At 52.2% G+C, this 20723-nt stretch overlaps 1 protein-coding gene across 1 annotated transcript in view; it reads right to left on the bottom strand.

The window, feature by feature from the left end:
- Positions 1 to 1431: 1431 nt before the first annotated feature.
- The window catches only part of Tshz1 (teashirt zinc finger homeobox 1), a 74621-nt gene continuing 55329 nt past the window's right edge, over positions 1432 to 20723 (bottom strand). The window contains exon 2 of the mRNA XM_042693501.1: positions 1432 to 6058. Within this exon, the coding sequence (XP_042549435.1) occupies positions 2835 to 6058 (3224 nt within the window). The 3' untranslated portion in view covers positions 1432 to 2834. The remainder of the gene's footprint in view (positions 6059 to 20723) is intronic.

Genomic DNA, 20723 nt, shown 5'->3' with positions numbered 1-20723 from the left:
CTGGCCCCAGCTGGCCCCTCCTGGCCTTACCTGAGCTACACAGCTCTTCCGTGAGGTGGAGAGACTGTCGGGTCTGCAGTAAAATAAACACAGCTTCCGAAGATGATTATGTCAGGACCCCGGCGCTACACCATCCGCCTAATTGTTATTCCTCGCTGTCACCCCTTGAGCCCAAAGTACATAATCACCCAGTAATTGAACTGAAAGGTCTGAGTGGCGGAGACTCCTAAAGGACACAACTATTTACCAATGGAAAAAGTCAGAAAAATTTTGCGAATCTCTCTTGTGCTCGCCGCATTAGCGAGAGGCCTGTGCAAACAGACCCCGGGGAGCGCGGCCTCCCGGTCCGTCATTAGCTGATCCTCAGCCACCCGCTAAGCTGGGGAAATAATTAAAATATCACCGCTGCTCAGCTGCTCCTGAGCAGTGGGTTCTAACCTTTCTCCAGAATGGAAAATTTCAGCTCAAGGTGAGAAAGTTAAATTTCCCCTCCATGTTTCCCAGAAGGAGGCTGGAGAGCCATGGTGTCCATTTCCCAGAGGACATGCTCGGGCAGCGAGCTCTGGACCGGCAGAGTGGAGTCCAGCGTTCTCAGTGCAGACCGCCACGTTCCAGCATCATCTGCAGAAAAAACACTTGCTCGAACACAGCATGATGAGGGAATCCAGGAGAGGCTCATGTCTGTAAACCTAGCTACTAGGGAGGCTGAGGTCTGAGGATCAAGGTTTGAAGCCAGCACAGGTGGGAATATTTGTGAGATTCTTATTTACCAACCCAAAAGCCAGAGGTGAATGTGTGGTTCAAATGGTAGAGCACTAGCCTTGAGTGGAAAAGGCAAGGAAGAAAGAGGTTAAGGGTCTAAGTTCAAACACCAGTGCCAGGAAAAGGAGGAAGGAAGGAAGGAAGGAAGAAAGGAAGGAAGGAAGGAAGGAAGGAAGGAAGGAAGGAAGGAAGGAAGGGAGGGAAGGAGGGAAGGAGGGAGGGGGGGAGGGAGGGAGGGAGGAGGGGGGAGGGAGGGAGGAGGGGGGAGGGAGGGAGGAGGGGGGAGGAAGGAGGGAGGGAGGAGGGGGGAGGAAGGAGGGAGGGAGGAGGGGGGAGGGAGGGAGGGAGGGGGGAGGGAGGGCACAGAGGTGGTGGCAAGCATTTCTAATTAGGGCAAAGGGATTCTCTGAAGGCAGTAGTGGAGCCCACCGAGGTGGAAAACAGCCATGGCTGATGGCTAAATAGTAACCCTTGGCACCCAGTGGAGGTAAAATTTTTAATTATCACTTTTAAAACTGCAACACTTCTATCTGAATGAAGCGTGTCAGCACATGGAGGCTAAACGGATGAATCTGAATAGAATTTTTGTTGGTTGATTGCATAAGCAACAGCTCTTGTTGCTGAAATAGCATCTCGAAAGGCCCGCTAATGACGACATGACAATCCGTGTAAATCAAGAACTGCCTGTGGGTTTATTTTACATGTGAGAAAACAGTGGATTTTAATTGTGTGAACCAAAATGTACTGTACAATATTAATGACAAACATCAAAATGTATCATTAATAGTGCATTGCTTGCTTTGTTTTTCTTTATTTATTTTTGCCTGATAGTTCCTCTGAGTACATGCATCTGGGAAGATACAGGTGCCCGTAAAATTCCTCTATTTAAATCAAGCTGCAGGAACTAACTTTTATCCAAAAAAGTGTGGTTTTACATTATATACACAGAAATTTAATATAAAATGACAATATAAAAAGTTAAAAGAGAAAGCATACAGCCAGAAGGTACAAAGAAAGTAGGATAGATTAAAATGATACCATTTATAACCTACAGAAGTGCATAAGCTGATGTCGGTAATTTACAAGGAAAGGACTCCAACATTTGCCCCAGATTTTTTTTTTCCATTTATCAATGCAGCACGCTATAGAAAGGTCAGCTTGTACCAAAGCTTACATTTGTAAATAACTATAAACCGCAGTATTTTACAGGAACAAAAAAAAAAAACGAAAGAAATAGCATTTTTATACATTTTTTCTTTTTAAATAATAGCTTGCATACTATTTTTTTTCTTGCCAATAGTGGCATTTTTCAGCATCCAGAGGGTCTGGGCTTAGTGGCAACTGGGGTATTGGTGGTGGTGATTGTTGTTTGTGTTTTTGGTGTTTTGTTTTCTGTTTGAAACAGGTGAAGTTGTGGCTTGCTAACCCCAGGGGTCTTTTTGACAGCGCCATCCTCCAAGGGAGCATGCAAGTCTCCCACACAGACCAGCCTGCATAGAAAAGCTCATCTTTTAATTATTAAATAAGTTTTGTGTCTGACACAGCTTTTGATCTGAATGAAATGCCTTTAAGCCTTTTTATTCTTTTTTTCTCTTTTTGTTGGTTTTTTTTTTTCTGAGTGAAAGGCACAGAGATGCGGTTACCAGTCCTCAAAGGGTTAAATTTGACACTACCAGAGTCTATGACCTTTACTGTCATGGCAACTTCCTAAGTTTAGGATGTCTTTTTATCATTGCTATTTGTGTCTTTCTTTACTGAGTAGTATGCCCCACTGTTTCCTACAAAAGATAGCTTAACACCAAGAACAGATGTTGAAAATAAAGGTCAGACTTTGACTCATGGAAGTAAAAAAAAAAAAAAAGAAGCAAGAAAAGAAAATAACATGCACAGACCCGACAAAGAGCATATAAATATAACTACAAAATATGTGTAAGAAAAACCAAGGTCCAGATAGGCAGGTAGTTCAGCAACCAAGGAAGGGCTGGCGTGGGCGGCTCAGGCTTGGCCTGGTGCGGTTGGAGGGTGATGGGGAGTGAGTGCACTGTCCAGCGGGCCCGTGCACAGCGGGGACATTACTGCTTCTCCAGCTCGGTCACGTAGATCAGGTGATCCTCTGGAGACTTGCCGTGCGTCTTGCTGAGGTGCAGTTTGACTGCGTGCTTGCTGGCAAAAGTCCGGTTACAGAGTTTGCATTGGAATGTGGAGCCTAAGTCTTCCTCAGCCGCCCCCAGGGGGCCCAATGTCTTGTTGGCCAGGGCTTTGGAGACGCTCTGCTGCTCCTGGATCTGACTGAGCGGCAGCTTGGAGAGGTCCTTGAGGCTGAAGCCCAGGTGAGTCTCAAGATGGCTGATATATGTAGAAGCAGTTCTGAATTGAGAGGCACAATCGTTGCAAAAGAAAACAGGATGCCCTGTGTCGAGGTTCTTGAGGAATTTCGTTCCTCCTGTCCTCCGCAGCTGGTACTTCACATTGGCCAGCCAGTGGCTGATGGTGGTCATGGAGAGGCCGGTGAACTTGGAGATGTGCACCCGCTCCTGCGGCCCCAGGTCCGACATGATGTACTTGCCCTCCGCCGTCTCCCGCAGGCTGGAGGCGAACTGGGCCTGCAGGATGAGCAGGTGCTGCGGGTTCCAGTTGGACTGGCGTCCTTTCCTCTTGTGGACGGGGGACAGCTCATCCAGCGCCTCCTCGAAGCTGCTGCCGTCGGCATCCGACTTCTCCGAGACCGTGGAGGGCGTGGAGGACTTGGGGGTGAGGCGGCCCGTGAGGTTCTTCACCATGTCGGAGATGTCCATGAGCGCGCTCTCCCGCAGCGGCGACGCCACGGGCTCGGCCATGCCGGAGACCAGGGGCTTGTTCTTGGACTTGGTCAAGTCTATGGGCTGGTCGCTGTTCTCGTAGTAGTAGCGGTCGATGGGGTCGCTCTGCTTTACCGGGGTGCTCGGGTACACGGGCTTGTCCAGCATGCTGTTGCTGATTTTATACAGCATGGCCAGCGGGTCCAGGGAGGGGCTCACGGGCTTGGAGACCTTGCCCAGGTGGGTGTTCATGATGGACTGTAGCGCACTGAGTGGGTTGATGAAGGAAGGTTCTGGCGAGTGGTCCGTGATGATGCCCAGGTTGCTGCAGCCGTTGGTGACCTTGGCTTTGAGAGGCTCCGTGCCGTTTGGGGTGTGGGCGTCCGCCGGACCCTCCTTTTTGGCCTTCTCCGTCTCGGCATCCAGGCCCTTCTTCTGTGGCTTGCTGCCGGTCTCCTCTGACTTGGGGAAATCTTTGTTCTCCTTTGCCCCCGGGGAGGCAGCCTTGGCCGGGGACCCCTTCTCCTTCTCGGCTGGCCTCTCCTCCTTCTTGATGCTGACCTTGCCCGTGACCTTCTCCACCAGCTCCTCCATGGCAGACACGTTGCTCTTGTGCGGAGGCGGGGTGAGGCTCCCCGGGGAGGGCAGGAGGGCGCTGTGCTCGGCGGAGGACAGTGCCTTCACGCCGCTGGCATAGGACGGCTGCACCTGCACGCTCTGCACGGCCGCCGGCAGAGGTTTCACCGTGCCCGGCAGCTGGTAGGCCGCGTGGATGCTAGGGTAGCCGCCCCACGAGGGCGCGCCGTTCTGGGCCTTGCTGATGGCCGTGGACACCGTGTTCTCCAGGGACTTCAGAATGTCCACGCCCCCCTTGGGGCTGTCATCCAGGTCCTCCTCACGCAGGTACTGGTAAAGGGCCGTCGTGGGCTCAAACTTCTCCGAGCCTTCCTCGCTCTCCTCCTTGATCTTCCTCTCTGGGTCTCCCCCCGCCGCCGGCACCTTCTCCTTCTCCTTGTCCGGCTCTTTCTTTTCTTCCGGAGCCATGGAGCCGGCGGGGGAGTCGGGTTGCTTCTTGATGCCGGAGGCTGGCAGCCGGGTGTGAGTGGTGGGGGGCAGGGGTATGGACTGGATCTTCTCCTCCACCACGGGGTCCAGCACCAGCTGCTTCCCTTTCTTGGAGGCGGAGGTGGTCACCTTCAAGAAGTGGCCGGTGACCATCATGTGGGCCGTGAGCTGCTGCAAGGTATCATGGGAGCTGCCACACTCCATGCACTTGAGGATCTGAGCTTTGCGGGCTTCAAACTGCCACGTGTAACTAGCACCGTTCTGGTAGCCATAGCGGTTGTTGGGCGTGACGTACGGGTTTGCCACTTTCTGGTCCTTGGCTGAGTCTCCCAGCGCCGCCTCGGAGGCCACACCCGCTGGCTCCGGGGAGCAAGGAGACCCCAGGTCCTGAAGTGCTCGCTTCTTGGTTGAAGGGACCAGCTTGGTGATGGCTGGCACTGGCTCTTTCAGAGGCACTTTCTGGTAATGCTTTGTTTTGATCATGTGGACGCTCAGGTCCTGCAGAGACTCGAAGGAGTGTCCGCAGTACATGCACTTCAGTACCTTCTGCGCATCCTCCTTGCCCTCCATCTCCATCAGGGAGCGCTTCCGGGGCTTGGACCAGCGCTTGGTCTTCTCCGACTCCTTGTCCCGGTTGTCGTCCCGGTAGTGGCCCGTCTCGTTCATGTGCACCGTCAGTTCCACCAGGGTGTCGTAGGCAGCACTGCAGTCTTTGCACCGGAACTTGCTGGCCCCGGTGAACACTGAGCCGTACAGCTTGTTGTTCTGCCGGTAGAGCTGCACCGTGCTGAACAGGCTGGGCTCCGGCAGCAGCCCGTACGACGAGGTCTGCTGCAGCGTCTTGGCCAGCGCGGCCTGGTGCCAGTCGTACCCAGAGCCGCCGCCGCTGCTGCTGGTGCTGCTGCTGTGGCTGCTGCTGGTGCTGCTGCTGGTGCTGGCCGTCCCGGCCGCCGCCGCCCCTGCCACGGCCGTGGTGCTGGCAGTGCTGGTGGGGGGCGTGGGGGGCGGGGCGGAGCTCTCCTTCTGGCCAGCATCGCTGTTGCTGGTGGCCGAACTGGACTTCTTTAAATCCAAAGCTAAGCTAGACCAGCAGGATTCCGAGAACAAGTTCGCGTACACGGCTTTGATTTGTGCCAAGCTGTCCTGAGGGTACGAGATGCCGTCGGGGCCCTGGGCGTCCTCCTTCTCTTCTCTGGAGGAGGAGTTCTTGAAGTGGGCCAGCTGGTCGCTGTTCTCGCTGAAGGGGGACCCGTAGCCAGCGTCCTGGTTGGTGGCAGTGCTGACGGGAGAGTTCTGGTAGCTCTGGGGCTCTTTGATCTCTGCCTCTTCATTACACGCGAACTCGCTCTCCTGAATGTCCGCGGACAGCCCACCATCCTCCGCATGCTGCTCATCTATTTCCGCCGCCTTCAATTCCTCCTCAGGAACATAAGCTAGGAGAGAAGAATGAAGCGCAGTGAGCAGGAGTAAATCATCTTCAAGGACGCGGCCTCCCCAGCAGTCAGGTGATCTTTAAAAAGATGTTTTTCAGCCAGGCACCCAGGCACCCGGGCCACCCTGGCCCGCTTTGCCGCCGCTGCGCCGAGGAGTAGGGTTTCACGCCCGCTTCTCCGCACAGCAGCCTTACCCTGGGGGTCTCCCCCAACCCTTGCCCCTTCTCAGAGATGTCAGCTGGCTGGGGGGCTGGGGACAGAGGCCAAGGAACCCAGCATGCCCCCTGGGGCCCCGCCCACAATGGGGATTCTCTCTGCCTTCTGCCTGAATCACCTATTGGTGAGGGCCTGACCATCAATGCTTACAGCAAAACAGTTCACAGGCAGGATCCTACAGGTTCCATAAATTAACATACTCCAACAATAAAAGCACTTTGGTTTTCACTTAAAAAAAAAAAGGCAACCTAGCATCACCTATCTCCTGTGCAGACAAAGCAGAGTAACTACACCTATGTAGGGCTGTCAGACAAGAGACCAAAGGCCACTGCAATACAACATCCAGCACCGTGCCACTCTGCACAGCCGGAAGGGGAAACGAGCCAAATGTCTGTCAGTGATGACGGCTGATCAGACCCAGCCTCTCCCTGCCACAGAACACCAGCCTGGAGAAAGAGGGAAACATGGCTGCCTGCGCTACACCAATGCACCGAGTCAAATAAGCCGGCCACAAAAGCCTAAGATCCGTGGATCCCTCACTGCACCAAGGCTACCCCAGCAGGTGAGGACTTGGGTAGCAGGTGCTGTTTCTGGGGCTCCCACCAGGAGGGCAGGAAAAGCGTCAGCATCATGTCAGACCTTTCAGAGGGGACGACCTATCTTGAGACCAAAGGAAGACTGGCTGATGGGTCACCACTCCTAAGTGTATGTCAGCATGGACTCTGACTTCTCTTCCTTGAGAGAACAGACGGACCAATGTTCCATCAGCAATGTGGAAAGTCTGGGGTTAAGGTAGTCTCCAGAAAGCCCCTATTAAAATGCATTGATATGACCTGAGAGGGGTGTCTCATTAAGTACAATCCTTCATTATCACATTATCAGAGCCAGATCCTAAGGGAGCATGGCAAAGAGATTCTTGAATGCGCAGGAAAACGTGCATTTTCAGGGAGCGGTGACAGGAGGGGCAGGGAACACCTTGGTGCCCTGAGGGAGGGTGCCGGGGCAGGTGGAGCGCCAGGAGGCATCCACACCTGCAAATGAAGGCTCCAGTGAGCACGTTCCGCACACGCAGATTACCTCTGCACACGCACGCGCACGCACGCACACACGCACACACAGACGACCGAATCGGTCACGTGGGAAGGCATGTCAGCTGAGGCCCTGCGGGCTTTCTGCATGCATGCACTCCTCTCTGCTCTACCTCCGCTGGAAAGCACAGCACAGGCAGGAGCACGGGAGCCTGCGTCCGCGGGGGAACAGACCGGCAGTCCTCCACGCACTCACCGAGGAATTACAGTTCCGTTAATGCTGCATGGCTAGTGCGGAAAAATAATCAACAGTGTGAGACCACGGGCTTTCACGACGGGCGTCAACCTCTGGGTAAGGCTCTCCTATAAAACGTAGCCCTCGCGGAGGTCAGCGAGGAGGCCCATGAGGCTGCCCGCTCATTCCGGGGAACCCCTCTTTGAGAAGTGCTCTGTGAGCTCATCTTCTGCTGCGAGGAGCTCTGTGGGCTCTTCCCAGCCTGGCCTGAGTGACCCAGGCAGGGGACAGGCCACCTCCTCTGCGGACTTGAGGGAGAACGCAGGGCTGCAGTATGTCCTGGGCAGGGCAGGGCTCGTTTGAAGGTGGATGGTGCCGGGTCCCAGGGGCGTCGGCAGATCTCAGCCTGCAGCACCCCGAGGGGAACCTTCCGGGGCAGGCCTCAGGCAGGCCTGTGCCCTGGGACCACAGAGGCCCCAGCCTCCAGGGCTCGGCCCACGCAGCTCCGTTCCCTGTCCTGACAGCTAGCCCCCCACTCCATCTGGCCGGCTTGGCTTCTCCACCCAGGGAGGCCTCGGTTGCTCTGATCTACTCTTCCATGCGTCTCTCCCTGCTGCTGACAGCGCTCCTTCACAGCCAGGTGTGCCAGGGTCCCCGCAGAGGGCCACCAGGCAGTCAGCCTTGCTCAGTAAGGCAGCACCCCCCCTTCATGGAGGAAACATTCCAAGGCCCTGAGCATGTCTGAAACTGCAGAGCACCAAGCCTTGCATTTGCTAGAACACAGGACACACATACACACTGATTCACAGATGGCACCCAGCAAGAGACTAACAATCGCAACAGCACAATAAAATAATGACCGTTTTAAATAAAACAAAGGTACTGAACACAGGCACGGGTGCCACAAAGGCTGTGTGAGGACTGAGAGAGGGCCGTGCATGCAGCACAGATACTCTGGACAGAAGGATGCGTCCAGGGAAAGAGGGCGGGAGGTTTCCTCTCACCACTCAGAAGAGCATGCTCCTTACACTTAGGAGTTCTTCCTGAAATTCCCCCAACCAATATCTCCAGACTGCATCAGGAGAGCAAAACCATGGATACGGGAGTTCTACCATAAATGGCTCTAGTAGCGCAGGCCTGCTGTCCACTCTGGGAGGTAGGAAGACCCCTGCCCCCCTACGCTTAAGTCTGGGGTAGAAATGAAGCAGGTATGACAGCAAGGCCGGGGGCAGGGTCATGTCAGGGGGAGGCAAGTGTCAGTGTGGCCCACGGTGATGGCTGGGTCCAGCCAGCTGGGGGCGGCTCTGGCCTATGTGCTGGCCTCTCTGACTCCTCCATTTGGAGGTGACTTGTGCCCTCCCCCCACCGCACACCCCCCCCCCCCGCGACCCGCTACCGCCCCTCCTGGGGCTCTGCGCAGCCCTCCTGCCCTCTCCAGCCCTAGGTATTATAACAACAGCCGTCCACACACCTCACCATCCCAGAGTCCCTCCTAGTGGCCAGGCACTCTTGCCAGTCACCCTGAGTGCCAATCTTGGTTCCCCTGCCTGTCCTGGGTGGGCAATCAAACCCCTCCCGCCTCCACCCTCCTGTGTCCATCGCCCGGCCCCTCCCCTGCTCCCACGCACGCCATGTAGCTGGCCCCAGCGGCCCTCCTTCCGGGGTCCACTGCGTCCAGACACCCCTCACCATCACGCACCGTCTCTCTCGGCCTCTCGCAGAGGGAGGAAAGGGACCGAAGTGACTCTGTGTGAAGAGGGTGGGAGGCCTGCTCCATGCCAGACTCCGTGTTACGAGGGGATCGCAAATAAAACCAGAAAAAGCACTGAGAAATTGAAAGTGTGGTGCCCTCCGGCTCAACCATTTCGTTTTTGGGAGAGTCATCTAAGGAGATTGTGTGCAATGGGAAATGAAGAAAAAGCTTTGTGAGTGACGATGTCCTTTGCAGGGTTACACCACACACAATGCGCCGGCGGCAGACTCTCCCACCACCGGGACGGTGAGGCTCTTAGAGGCAGTATCATTCACGCATCAAAAAGCGGGTTGTAGCCAGGCACTGGCAGTTTGTGTCTACAAGCTTGGCTACTCAGGAGGCTAGGACCTAAGGCTCCTGGTTTGAAGCCAGCCCAGGCAGACAAATCCAAGAGGTTCTCATCTCCAATGAACCAGCAAAGAAAAGGGAAGGTGTGGTTCAAGTGGTCGCACACCAGCCTTAAGCAAAGAAGCCAAGTGAGAACATCAAGTCTCCAGTTCAAACCCCAGGACTGACATAAATAAGTAAATAAATACACAGTGGGCTCTGGGGACACAAGAAAGTCCCTGGATTAAAGGACAGAGACAGAGCTACGCGGTGGGCTCTGATGGGAAGCGCTATGGTAACAGTGGTTTCTTTAGATAATAAATAGGTTATTTATCATTTGGTGACGTGACTCTTGAAAAATATCTGTATCTTCAAAATCTTCTGCAAGGTTTACAGGTGAACGGAGATGAGGCCCCGCACAGCCTTTCTTCAGGGGCAAACCTGCCGCCACACACAGCTGTCGGCAGAGAACGGACCACCCGGACAGACCACTGGGCCCGCAACGTGCCGCACACCATCAGCTCCTCGCAGCCACCCAGGCTGCGGGGTGAGCTGGAGAGAACGTGCACTGGGTGGCCGGGATTCGGGGCCAGCAGAGATGGGGTAGGACAGACATCTATCCGTTTTGGCAGGGTCTGTGCTAGCGTGGCCACTGCCCTGGTCCACTACAGAGCCGGGCAGAAGGGAAGGTATAGACTTGGGTCTGGGAATGCAGCGGACAGCCGAGCCGGTGCGCCGCCCCCGCCACGCACCATAGCCACGGTAACCATGGTAATGATGGTTGTCTTTCAGGGTTTAAGGTGAAAACGACAGCACTACTGTCATCACCAGGCCTCAGTGCTTACCTTGGCCGTGCCCCCCACCTAGTCAACAACAGGAGGGGAGCGTTGGGGCAGGGGCGTGGGGAGGTGAGGGGTCACAGGGCAGCGGCCTGGTGAGTGGAGCAGCGCCAGAGGCCTGCTGCCCTCCACGCCGAGGGTGACCGGGGCAGGCCCTGCCAGATCTGCCGGCCCTGTGATCTAGAACTTCCGGCCGCCAAAACCAGGGGGAACCAGTCCCTGCCGTCACTGAGTCACAGCGTCTACAGGACTGCCATACAGCATCCTGAACGGAAGGAGCCTCTGCTCCACTCGCCAGGTCCTACGGACGTACAGAAGGAACAGGAGGGACACATGTACATGCACGCACGCGCACACACACACACACACACACACACACACACACACACACACACATACACACACGACCCCACGCTGCGGGGTAGAGGCCCACATACCAGGCCCTTGGAGCCACTACACATACCACTAAATGCCAAATGGACCGACATGGCTGGCCTTTCCTGACGAAAGCCTACCGGGTGTGGACTGCACACGGTGTGGGCCAAAGGGCATCCGGGCCCTGCCCTGCTCCCTTCCCATCTGCCTATAAGAAAGTTCTGACCGCAGAAAGAAGAGCGTGGGAGGGAGGCTGGGGCCAGGCCCTGGGGAGGGGGCAGGGTGGGAGTTTGGGGCACCTAGATTGTACACTCTGCTTTCATTTGCACACATAACAGAGAGGAAAATGGACATTTCAGAGTCTTTCGTCTTCAGCTCTGCTTGGTGACTGTCTTACAATAAACACCAAACTTAGCTAATAGCTCACCGCCTGGTGAGCCTGTATAATCTTTCCAAATTGCATGTTGATCTATATCAAACTATTTTTTTAGACTGGCAAACATGATACCCACGAACAGATGGCCATTATATCAAAATACATTTATTCCAAGGGCCAATCCACAAAAGGGATCACACACACACCTAAGTGACAAGAGTAGAGCTTCAATTAGGTGTAGAATCTTGCAAAACACATTCTTCTTCCAGATTTATAATTGGTCATCTGTAGAGTAACTTCACTTTCACTATGGAGAGAGCAGGGGTTTGATGAAAGTCAGCACATATCAGGAATAAAATGGCAGAGGAAGCAGATAGGAGCAGATATGGCTTTCTTCCTAGTCAGGAAAGAACATCAAAACACAAGCAAGAATTGACTGGGCACTGGTGCTTCATGCCGGTAGCTACTTCAGAGGCAGAGATCAGGAGGCTTATGCTTCAAGGCCAGCAGAGGCAAAAAGGTTCATGAGACCCTATCTGAATAGAAAAGGCTTGACATGGTAACACACATCTGTCATCCTTACTATAGTCCAGAGCATCGTGGGCATAAAAGCAAGACCCTGGTGTCTGGAGGCACGGCTCTCAAGAAGGCCTGCCTAAGGAAGCACAAGGCCCTGAGTTCAAACCCAGGCCTGCCAGACACAAAAACGGAAGGCAAGGCCCTATCTTAAAAATAATCTGAGAGTAAAGGGCTGGGGCAAAACTCAAGCAATGAAGCATCTGCCAGCAAGCACAAAGCCGAGTTCAAACCTGGTGCAGCCAAACCAACGGCCAGCAAGACAGCCACTAATTTACTAACACGGTTCTGACATCTTGTGGGAGGAAAGGCTGACACTCATCGGACAAAGCTGATCTGATAGTGACAAAAAATGTTTCTGTCACCTTGGTAAATTGTTGTAGCTTGGAGCCACTCATAAACATACTGGTTTGCTCATGCCTCTGATTTGTAATCAAACTGTTCCTTTCCTTAAGCCCAACAGAAGCCATCTTCAAGAACTTCAGGGCCTACAAACAGAAAACGACCTAAAGTTTTGTTCTTCCCCTTTCCCATTTCAATTAGGAATCCACAGGCAACGGCCCTAACATAAATATAATTTCTTCTTTCTCTCCCTGCCCCAGAATTCAATTGAAAATTAAGAAATCAGAAACCTCATTTCAAGACCCTTCCTTGCTCTTCCCATAAGCACTTCAGATATTAATTTTTTTGTCTGTAGTCTGCAGCCTGTTTCGGCAGAATGGCGCGCTGAGACCTTTCCTTCCATTTTCAATGGTGTCCGGAAGAAGAAGGAAGAGGATCCTGAAGAATTAAATAGAGGAGTTAAAACAGAGGGTGAAGGGCAGACAGGCGCAGACTGAGCTAGCCCGCCCACGTGCCTACGCCTCATCAGTCATCCAAGAGGCCGGGGAAGCCAAGGACACACGCGGCTCATGTGCACACACACTTAGCAAGCCAGACCTACGGCATAGGCTCCGCCCGTGCGTGCTAGCTGTCTGACCACCTGACTCAGGTCACCTGATGGAAGACAGTCAGAAATGCAGAAGAGACTTGCACACCTCTTCAGATGGCAAACCTAACGTGGAAGGAAATGTCACTCTGAGTAAACACATTCATTCTGACAACTCACTGCTATCATGAGGATACCACCAGACAAGGACCCCGGCGGCCTGCCAGGTCCCGTGCTCTTTCACAAGTAACGCAAAGTTACGAGACAAAAGGAACTGCTGTGGGTCTCTGTGAGGGTTCTCAGAGCACCGGACTGAGGGACAGGAGATGGAGAGAAGGGCTATCACGGCGTCTATCTAACCTGCAAGTTAGGAGGAAGACTGCATCTTAAAATCCAGTGGTTTGGCCAGGTGCTGGTGGCTCATACCTTTAATCCTAGCTACTTCGGTAGCCGAGATCGGAGGAGTGTGGTTCAACTAAACAGCAAAAAGCTAGAAGTGGAGGGGTGGCTCAAGTGGCAGAGAGCCAGCTTTGAGCTGGAAAAACTAAGGGACAGCAGCCAGGCTGAGTTCAAGCCTGGCACTGGTACACACACACACACACACACACACACACACACACACACACACACACACACACACACACACACGAGAGTGGCTGATTCTCTGAACATAAACAGGATAAAGAAGAGCGACAGAAGCGTCAATCTCGGGTAATCAGGTATGGATTTAAGCAAGTGGCAGGGACACACACACACAGGTGTGGGCAGGAAACCAAGGTTTAGCGCCAAGGCCAGGAACTCACCCTGGTCAGATACCAATTATTTAGCCAGGGCTGCAGTACTGTGGCAGTTTCCACGTGACTGTTTCTACACTGGCTGGAAACGAAATTCAAGGTCGCCCAGCACCTGACGTTCTTTCAATAACAATACTGGTGTCTGATTCTGAATGTTACATCTATACCATCATGACAGAAAATATAATTTTTATCAGAATAATTAGGCCTATTTCTTCTACCATTATCAGTGAATTCTCATAATTGCCTTTGAAGATTCCTTCTTCTTTTTTTTACCTTGACAAAGAGAGAGACCGAGACAGACAGAGACACGTAAGAACCTCCAAGTTCAACTGAAGTCATTATTTATGATGATCTTTTGTTTTCATTATAAGCTACAATTTTCTAAAACTCTTTAGCTAGATGAATACAAATGTACTGAAATATGGTATGGTATTTGTAGATATTTTTATTTCTAGAAATCAAACTATGAGAAGAAAATATTTCACAAGGGGGATGAATACAATTTCTTTTTAGCACCAAGGTTTTTCAGAGCAAGGCCACTGAATCACAGACAACAAGTCACGGCTACTGCGTTCCTCCACACATCCTGCCCCCACAGCACGTGGGTGCACCCCGCGCCCCACCCCGGGGAAATCTGATGAATGAGCAAGTTTGAGGATGGTAACTGCAGTATAAAACTCTTCTTTTACAATTCCTCATAGAAATAAGTGACATTTTCCCCCATCACATAAAACAAAGACTCCCAATCATCATTTCTGCTATTTCTTTCTGTGTCATAACAGCTTTACCATCGAGGCCCCCACCCACACCCCTGCAGAGCCTCTCACGCACGACGGGGCAGTGCGGAGTGTGAGAGTGTGAATGTACGGTATGTCTGTCACGTGGATCTGTCTCATGGGCCGTGCAGAATCCATCTGAACAAGCCAGTACCAGCAGTCGGACAAGGCCACGAAGCCTTCCCATGCACGCACACACACATGTGTGTCTGCACGTACATGCGTAGGCATGTGACATCGGCCCTACCATTCCTAAGTGGGGAAGGATCAAGAGGGTCTTAGGGTTCCATTTCAGTTTTACAAAATTAAGTATTGTTAAGGATTTTGGTCATAAAGTGTGTCTTCGATGGGGGCCCTGTGAAATCCTGCATGCACTCACACAAGTGGACACAAGGCAACGTACAGACTCCGTGAAGGCCGAGGGTGACACCAGCCAACGGCCAGCTCTGTAAATACACCTCTACTGCATGGAGAAAAGAATGTGTTCATCTCAAATTGTAACTATACAATGAGGCACAAACATATCGTCAACAAATTAGATAAAAGCTGCATTTCTCAAGTTGCAGCCCCCAAACATCTTTGTTTCTTTAAAGAAAACAAGACTTGCTCATGTCAGCAGTCATTTTAAGGATGGAGAGAAGTGACAGCTGTATTTGTTTGGTGTTTTTAAATGGCTAAATGTAGTAAAGTCCCAAATCCCCCAGAGTCTTCCTAACACTGGCTCTGAGCAATGAGGTGTGCATCTCTCCCCGCTCAACTTGCACCTCGATCTGCACCCCAATTATGCACAAAATAAAGGTGCTTTCCTGAGCCACCCTGTTTTGTATTCCACGGGCTCCTGAAACTCCGTGTCGTCACTACATCTACAGGCACAAAAGTGTAGGTTGCTTTTGCTAAACAACAATAGAAGAAAGGCTTCTCAAATACACTCACCCAGCAGGTACAACCTGGCTGCTGCAGAGCCTGCTCACAGGACCGAGCGAGCCAGCGCACACCTGTATCTGCTCCCACCAGTGGGAGGTGCCCAGTGGAAGCGGTGCGTGACTCAGCAGAGACCTTCTGCCACACTCCCGAGTCTGGACAGCTGGAATCATTCAGATATCGGCATGAAGTGAAAGGGGCTAGTGACCGAGTGCTTCCACTTCCAACTCTGGTGTACAAACATGGACGGAAAGGCCATGCGTAGCAGTGCCTGTGTGAACACACAGGTTCACAAGGCCGCTGGGCCACATGGCATGTCTGAGAACTCTCCTGGCCGTGGGCCCGGCTCTTGCTCTAGAATGGAGGCGTGTGATCAACAGTACACACAGACTAAGAACCAAGTTCCAATTTAGTAAGCTGTTTAAATGGCAACCGCGATCCACATGAAGTGGCTCAGGAAGTAAAGGATGTCACATGTCAAGTGCAAGCCACGCCAAGTCGGTTCCTTACTAGGACTCGGTAACGAGGAGAAAGGAACCCTCCAGGATGGACTCAGATCACCCTTGCAGGCAGCCATCAGAGGAACACAGCGCCTTCCCCCTGCCCTCCCTCCCAGCCTCTCTGGGAATGAAAAGAACAGGTTATTAGCAAAGGTCTGCCAAGTGAAGCAAGGTGTGCAGAGTGGTACAGAGATTCTATCTCTGAGACTTACTTGCTCTTCTTCCCTGATAAACTATCCACCCCAGCTTCTCATTAGGCTCCCATCACCAAAGGGAGTGGAGAGGAATCCGTCTAGGCCCTCCCCTCTCAGCTCTGTCGAGATGATTTCATTGAAATGTTCATTTTCATCCCTGCTGGCAACATTAGAAGGGAAGTATTTAACCTGTTTCCATTACTTATACAAATTGCCATTATGCGGTAGGACAGATGTTAGAATCACGCCACATAACTAACTTCCGCACATTCTTTATGGGAGAGTGAGGAGAAGGAAGGCGGCTGGATCACATTATCCGGGCTCAATAATGTGCTCGACGCTACCAGATTCATTAACTTTGCACATCAGCCTTGCACTTCCTTTCTGTGTGAAAATTCCCAGGCTGCTTGGATTCATTTAATTTGGAGAGAGGAACCTTTGCCAGTGATGATGTTTTGATCAGGTGCGTTGGGAGAGTGGGGGTGGAGGGTGAGGGGAGGAGGGAGGGACAAAGAGAAAGAACAGGAGGAAGAGGAACACCACCAAGCAGCGATGTTCCCTTCCCAACAGGAATGATGAAAGGGAAGTCAGTCGGAGCCGCCAGTGCTCAAAGATGGCTGTCACTTTGGATAGGCACGGGCACAACTCACCCAGACAGGTGACACTTTGGTAGAGCAAACTCCTGCTGCATTATTGAGTGGGAGTGGATGGGGCTCGGGAAGACTGCGAGCCCGGATGCCTGGGGCGCCCGACACGGCAGTTCAGCAGGTGAGTGGATTTCACTCTTCATTTGCATCCTTGAGTGAAGGAAAGCTAAACCTTGCTGACTGCCAAGACTGAGAGCAGCACCAAGGCAAAGGTCCGGATCGCACCCTGCAGCTCTCCACGCCTTCTCCTTTCCAGACTGCGACCATGTGCTGCCCAATTAGCAGGTGCTCCCAGTCATTACCTGAGTTGAAAGTTTTCAGCTTGAACAACTAGTTTAGGGATGTTTCTGTTCTGAATGCTTCCCAGACAACCTCACAAACACACCCCCAGGCCGACCAGGGGTGGAATTCTACAGCACAGCGTCGAGGAAATCCTCATTTGTGGACCACAAGAAAAAGAGATCCGTCCCATTGTTTCAGCAAGAGAGCTCTTCTTTTTTCTTTTCTTTTTTTTTTTGTCAGTCGTGGGGTCTGAACTCTGGGCCTGGGCGCTGTCCCTGGGCTCTTTCAGCTCAAGGCGAGTGCGCTACCGCTTGAGCCACAGTGCCACTTCCAGGAGAGCTCTTCTGAGACCAGCCAACCCTCCACCGCAATGCCCCCCAACTCCCCTGCATCTCTCTTGCCTCCACCTCATCTGGTTCTGTTCTAGCAACCACTTGGAAAAGAAACGTAGAGCATGCTTCCATCAGTGAGGAAAAAGTGGAAAGAAAAGAAAGAAAACTCACGCGAGAAGATTCTAACTCTGCTAAGGGGTGTGCTGCACAGGAGCCTGGGAAAACCAAGCCACAGGCAGGAGAAAGGACATTTGATGTGAGCGATTCTCAAGGCCCTCAGCACTTCCAAAACAAAACCAACAGTGGGCACGCATGAACATCTTTGCAGTAAAAGGGATAAATCGCCCACTGGGATCATCAGAAGCAATTTTTCCAGTGCCAATACTGAAATCTAATCTTGAATAGGGAGCATTATCTACATGGATAATGACTCTTCTAGAAAGAGGGTTCCAGGGCTGGGAAGGTGGCTCAGTGGTAGAGCGCTTGCCTTGCATGTTTGAGGCCCTGGGTTCGATTCCTCAGCACCACACAAACAAAAAGGAAAAAAGCCAGAAGTGGCTGTGGCTCAAGTGGTACAGCGCTAGCCTTGAGCTGAAGAGCTGAAGGACAGCACCCAGGCCCAGAGTTCAGGCCCCATGACCGGACCCCCCCCCCACCAAAAAAAAGAAAGAGGCTTCCCACAGTACACTAGTAATTGGTTTGGGAGACACCATTACTTTGAAAAAAAGAGAAAAAAAGCCCAATGCACTTGTTTCGGGGAAAACATTTTATACCCACAGAGCATCTTCTCGGCCAGCCTTATGCTTCACACGGACAGGGTTCGAAATGACAATGGCAGGTGCTTTTCTCACTGTTCTTCTGGAGCAAGCAGGACAGCCAGGGCTCCGTGCTGACCCGCTTCTCACCATCCCTGAAGGGCATCGATCGCTGTCCTCTTGGCCTCCAGATGGGTAAAAGCTGAGGCCCCGAGGTCTGGGGACAAACTCCACAAGCTCAGGGGGGTGCAGAGGCCTTTCCCGCGTGGTTTCCCATCCACCTGGTCCTCCACGGCCAAGCGGGGGCATTTCCACCAGCCAGGCAGATGGCCATGAGTGATCACAAAGCAAGGTCTTTGTCTCCACGAATGCTAGAAAGCTTGGTACACGGTAGCTCTGCCTCAAAGCTGGGGTCCCAGGTATCCCTGGCAACCTGCTTTCGAGGAGGTGCCTGGCAGGACCACCGTGGATGGGCGGCCACAGAGATCTGTGGGACTGCAGTGTGCGCACGGCCACGATGTCTGTGGTAGGACTTGGTGTTCCTGCCAGGCTGTCCCCCACACTAGAGCAGATGGACAGTCTCTAGGGTCCCAGGGCTTGGGACAGGGTAATGGTTCAATGGTATCCCATTTGGGATAAGAAACTTCTGGAAACACACAGTGGTGATGGCTACCCGACACGGTGTGGGTCTTTGATGCACCTGTACCAACTGTACCCTAATGGCTATGATGACAAACTTCATGTTGCATATACTTCAGTCCCACCAAAAGAGAGGGGCAAATGAAATGTTTCCAACCCTGCCAGCCCCTGGCTCCTTCTGTGGGGCTCCTCCTGCTCCCCATAACACCTGCCTGACCACTGGGATGGCCCTCAGCCAGTCTTCCGGGACCCTCCCCCCCGGGGGACCTCTGTGTCACCCAGGAGGAGAGGCTTCTTGCCCACCACCCACTGTCCTGTATGGGGGACAATTTAGGAGCCCTGGCTCCTAGCCGCTACCACAGTGCCTAACAAGTAAGTATCTGGGAAATACTGTCTGGAACAAGGGACTAAAGCATGAGTGAACCCTGACTTAATTCCAAGTGCATCTTCCAGGCACTGGTGGCTCACACCTGTAATCCCAGCTACTCAGGAGGCTGACATCTGAGGATTGAGGTTCAAAGCCAGCCCAAGCAGGAAACTCTATGAGACTTTTATCTCCAATTAACCACCAAAAAGCCAGAAGTGGAGCTGTGGCTCAGGTGGTAGAGCACCAGCCTTGCGCGCCCAAGCCCAGAGTTCAAACCCAGTACCGGCACAAAAACAAAACTCAAAGTAGGTAGATACCAGCTGCTTTCCCCATCCACAATCTAACATTCCACATGAGAAGGTCTACCTCATTATGTTAGAGCAGAAAAAAACACCTATTTCATTCATCTCTACAGTAAAACAGTCACTTCAAAATACTTTAAACCCCCCACTCCCAGAATCCCTGCCACCTTGCCCCTCTCTCAGTCAACCTCAAACAGCGCCGCCATCAACCAAACCCAGGTCTTCCCAAGTCCTTAGGGCCCTAATGATTTGACTGTGAACAGGGACAACACATCAGCTGGAATCATAAAGGAGGAAAATGGGGTGGAAAAGGAAAAAACAACCGCTCTGAAATCTTGTCTCTGAAGATCCATCTTTCCTGAGTTGTGCCGCCCGTTAAATCAGTAAGAATATCTGTCAGAGACATCCCGCTACACCATTTGGCGGATGTCAAACCTAAATAAACCAGATCAGAAAACCAGCGAGTGGCAGGAGAGAAATGAGCGGGCCCAGAGCAGCGCAGCTTGGCTGTAGCTCGCATGGTTTGCTTGCTGATTTTTGGGGAGGGGGGGTGCGGAGGGAAGTCGTGGCAATCAGGGCAGTCATTTGCAGTACTAATGTCCAATTCAGCCTCCTTTCATTCGCCTGATTTAGGTGGTCAGAGTGGTCTCGTAGCCGACACAGGGAAGCTGTGCTGTTTAGCAGGCTCTTTAATGGGAAACTGGCAGTCTTATTTCTTTTCTAGATTTGGTTTGTCACTAGGTCTCCATTACATGCCACTCAGCTTTGATGTCTTTGGACAGGACTGATCAAAAGATGTCATTTGACCTACACAGCATGGCAGAAAGTTGGAGAAGTCTCATAAAGCGACACTCTGGCTGTAAATAAAATGACATTATTATTTCCTCTCTCCTATCATGTAGAAAAGCCAATTATGGTAATGCGCTGCATGTCAATGAAAATACAGCAATCTTTTTGGAGCAGCCACTGCAGACATCAGTACAGCAACCCTCCTTCCTGGGGAAATTTGCCCATTGGAAAATGAAGAGGAAGGAGGTGATAGATGTCTTAAAGACGGTTAATAAAACCCTGGACAGCCAAGAAAAGTGCAAGTCAGCAAAACAATTGGAAGTACAAAATGCAAACTGTTAAGTTTCCAAATTATCTAATAATTTAATCTCCTATGATTTATATTCTGTCACCAAAATGGCCCGTATCATGTCCTGCGTGTCTCAGCGTTTGACTGACAGCAAGGGCGATTTATGGGACTAATAAACCCCTTTGTACCCATCACTTCCTGAGGAGCCAACCCCGGGGGAGGGGAAGCACTGACCTTGTCCCTGAGATGCGCTTAGAAGTTACAGTCGGAAGGAGTAGTTCTGTCTGCTCTGGGTCTGCAACACAACATGGAAGCGCACGCCGCTGTCATGTTGCTATTGTTTTAGAACACCCATTTTATTCATTCCGGCAATGCAAAATATTCTCCATCTTTCTCTTCCTCAAGCACTTATCAGAACGAAA

This window comes from Dipodomys spectabilis, unplaced genomic scaffold, assembly GCF_019054845.1.
Source record: "Dipodomys spectabilis isolate Male_0828 unplaced genomic scaffold, ASM1905484v1 ptg000169l, whole genome shotgun sequence".
In the NCBI taxonomy this organism is placed as follows: domain Eukaryota; kingdom Metazoa; phylum Chordata; class Mammalia; order Rodentia; family Heteromyidae; genus Dipodomys; species Dipodomys spectabilis.
Note: the sequence above shows the minus strand (reverse complement) of the source record. Positions and strands in the feature narration are given on the sequence as shown.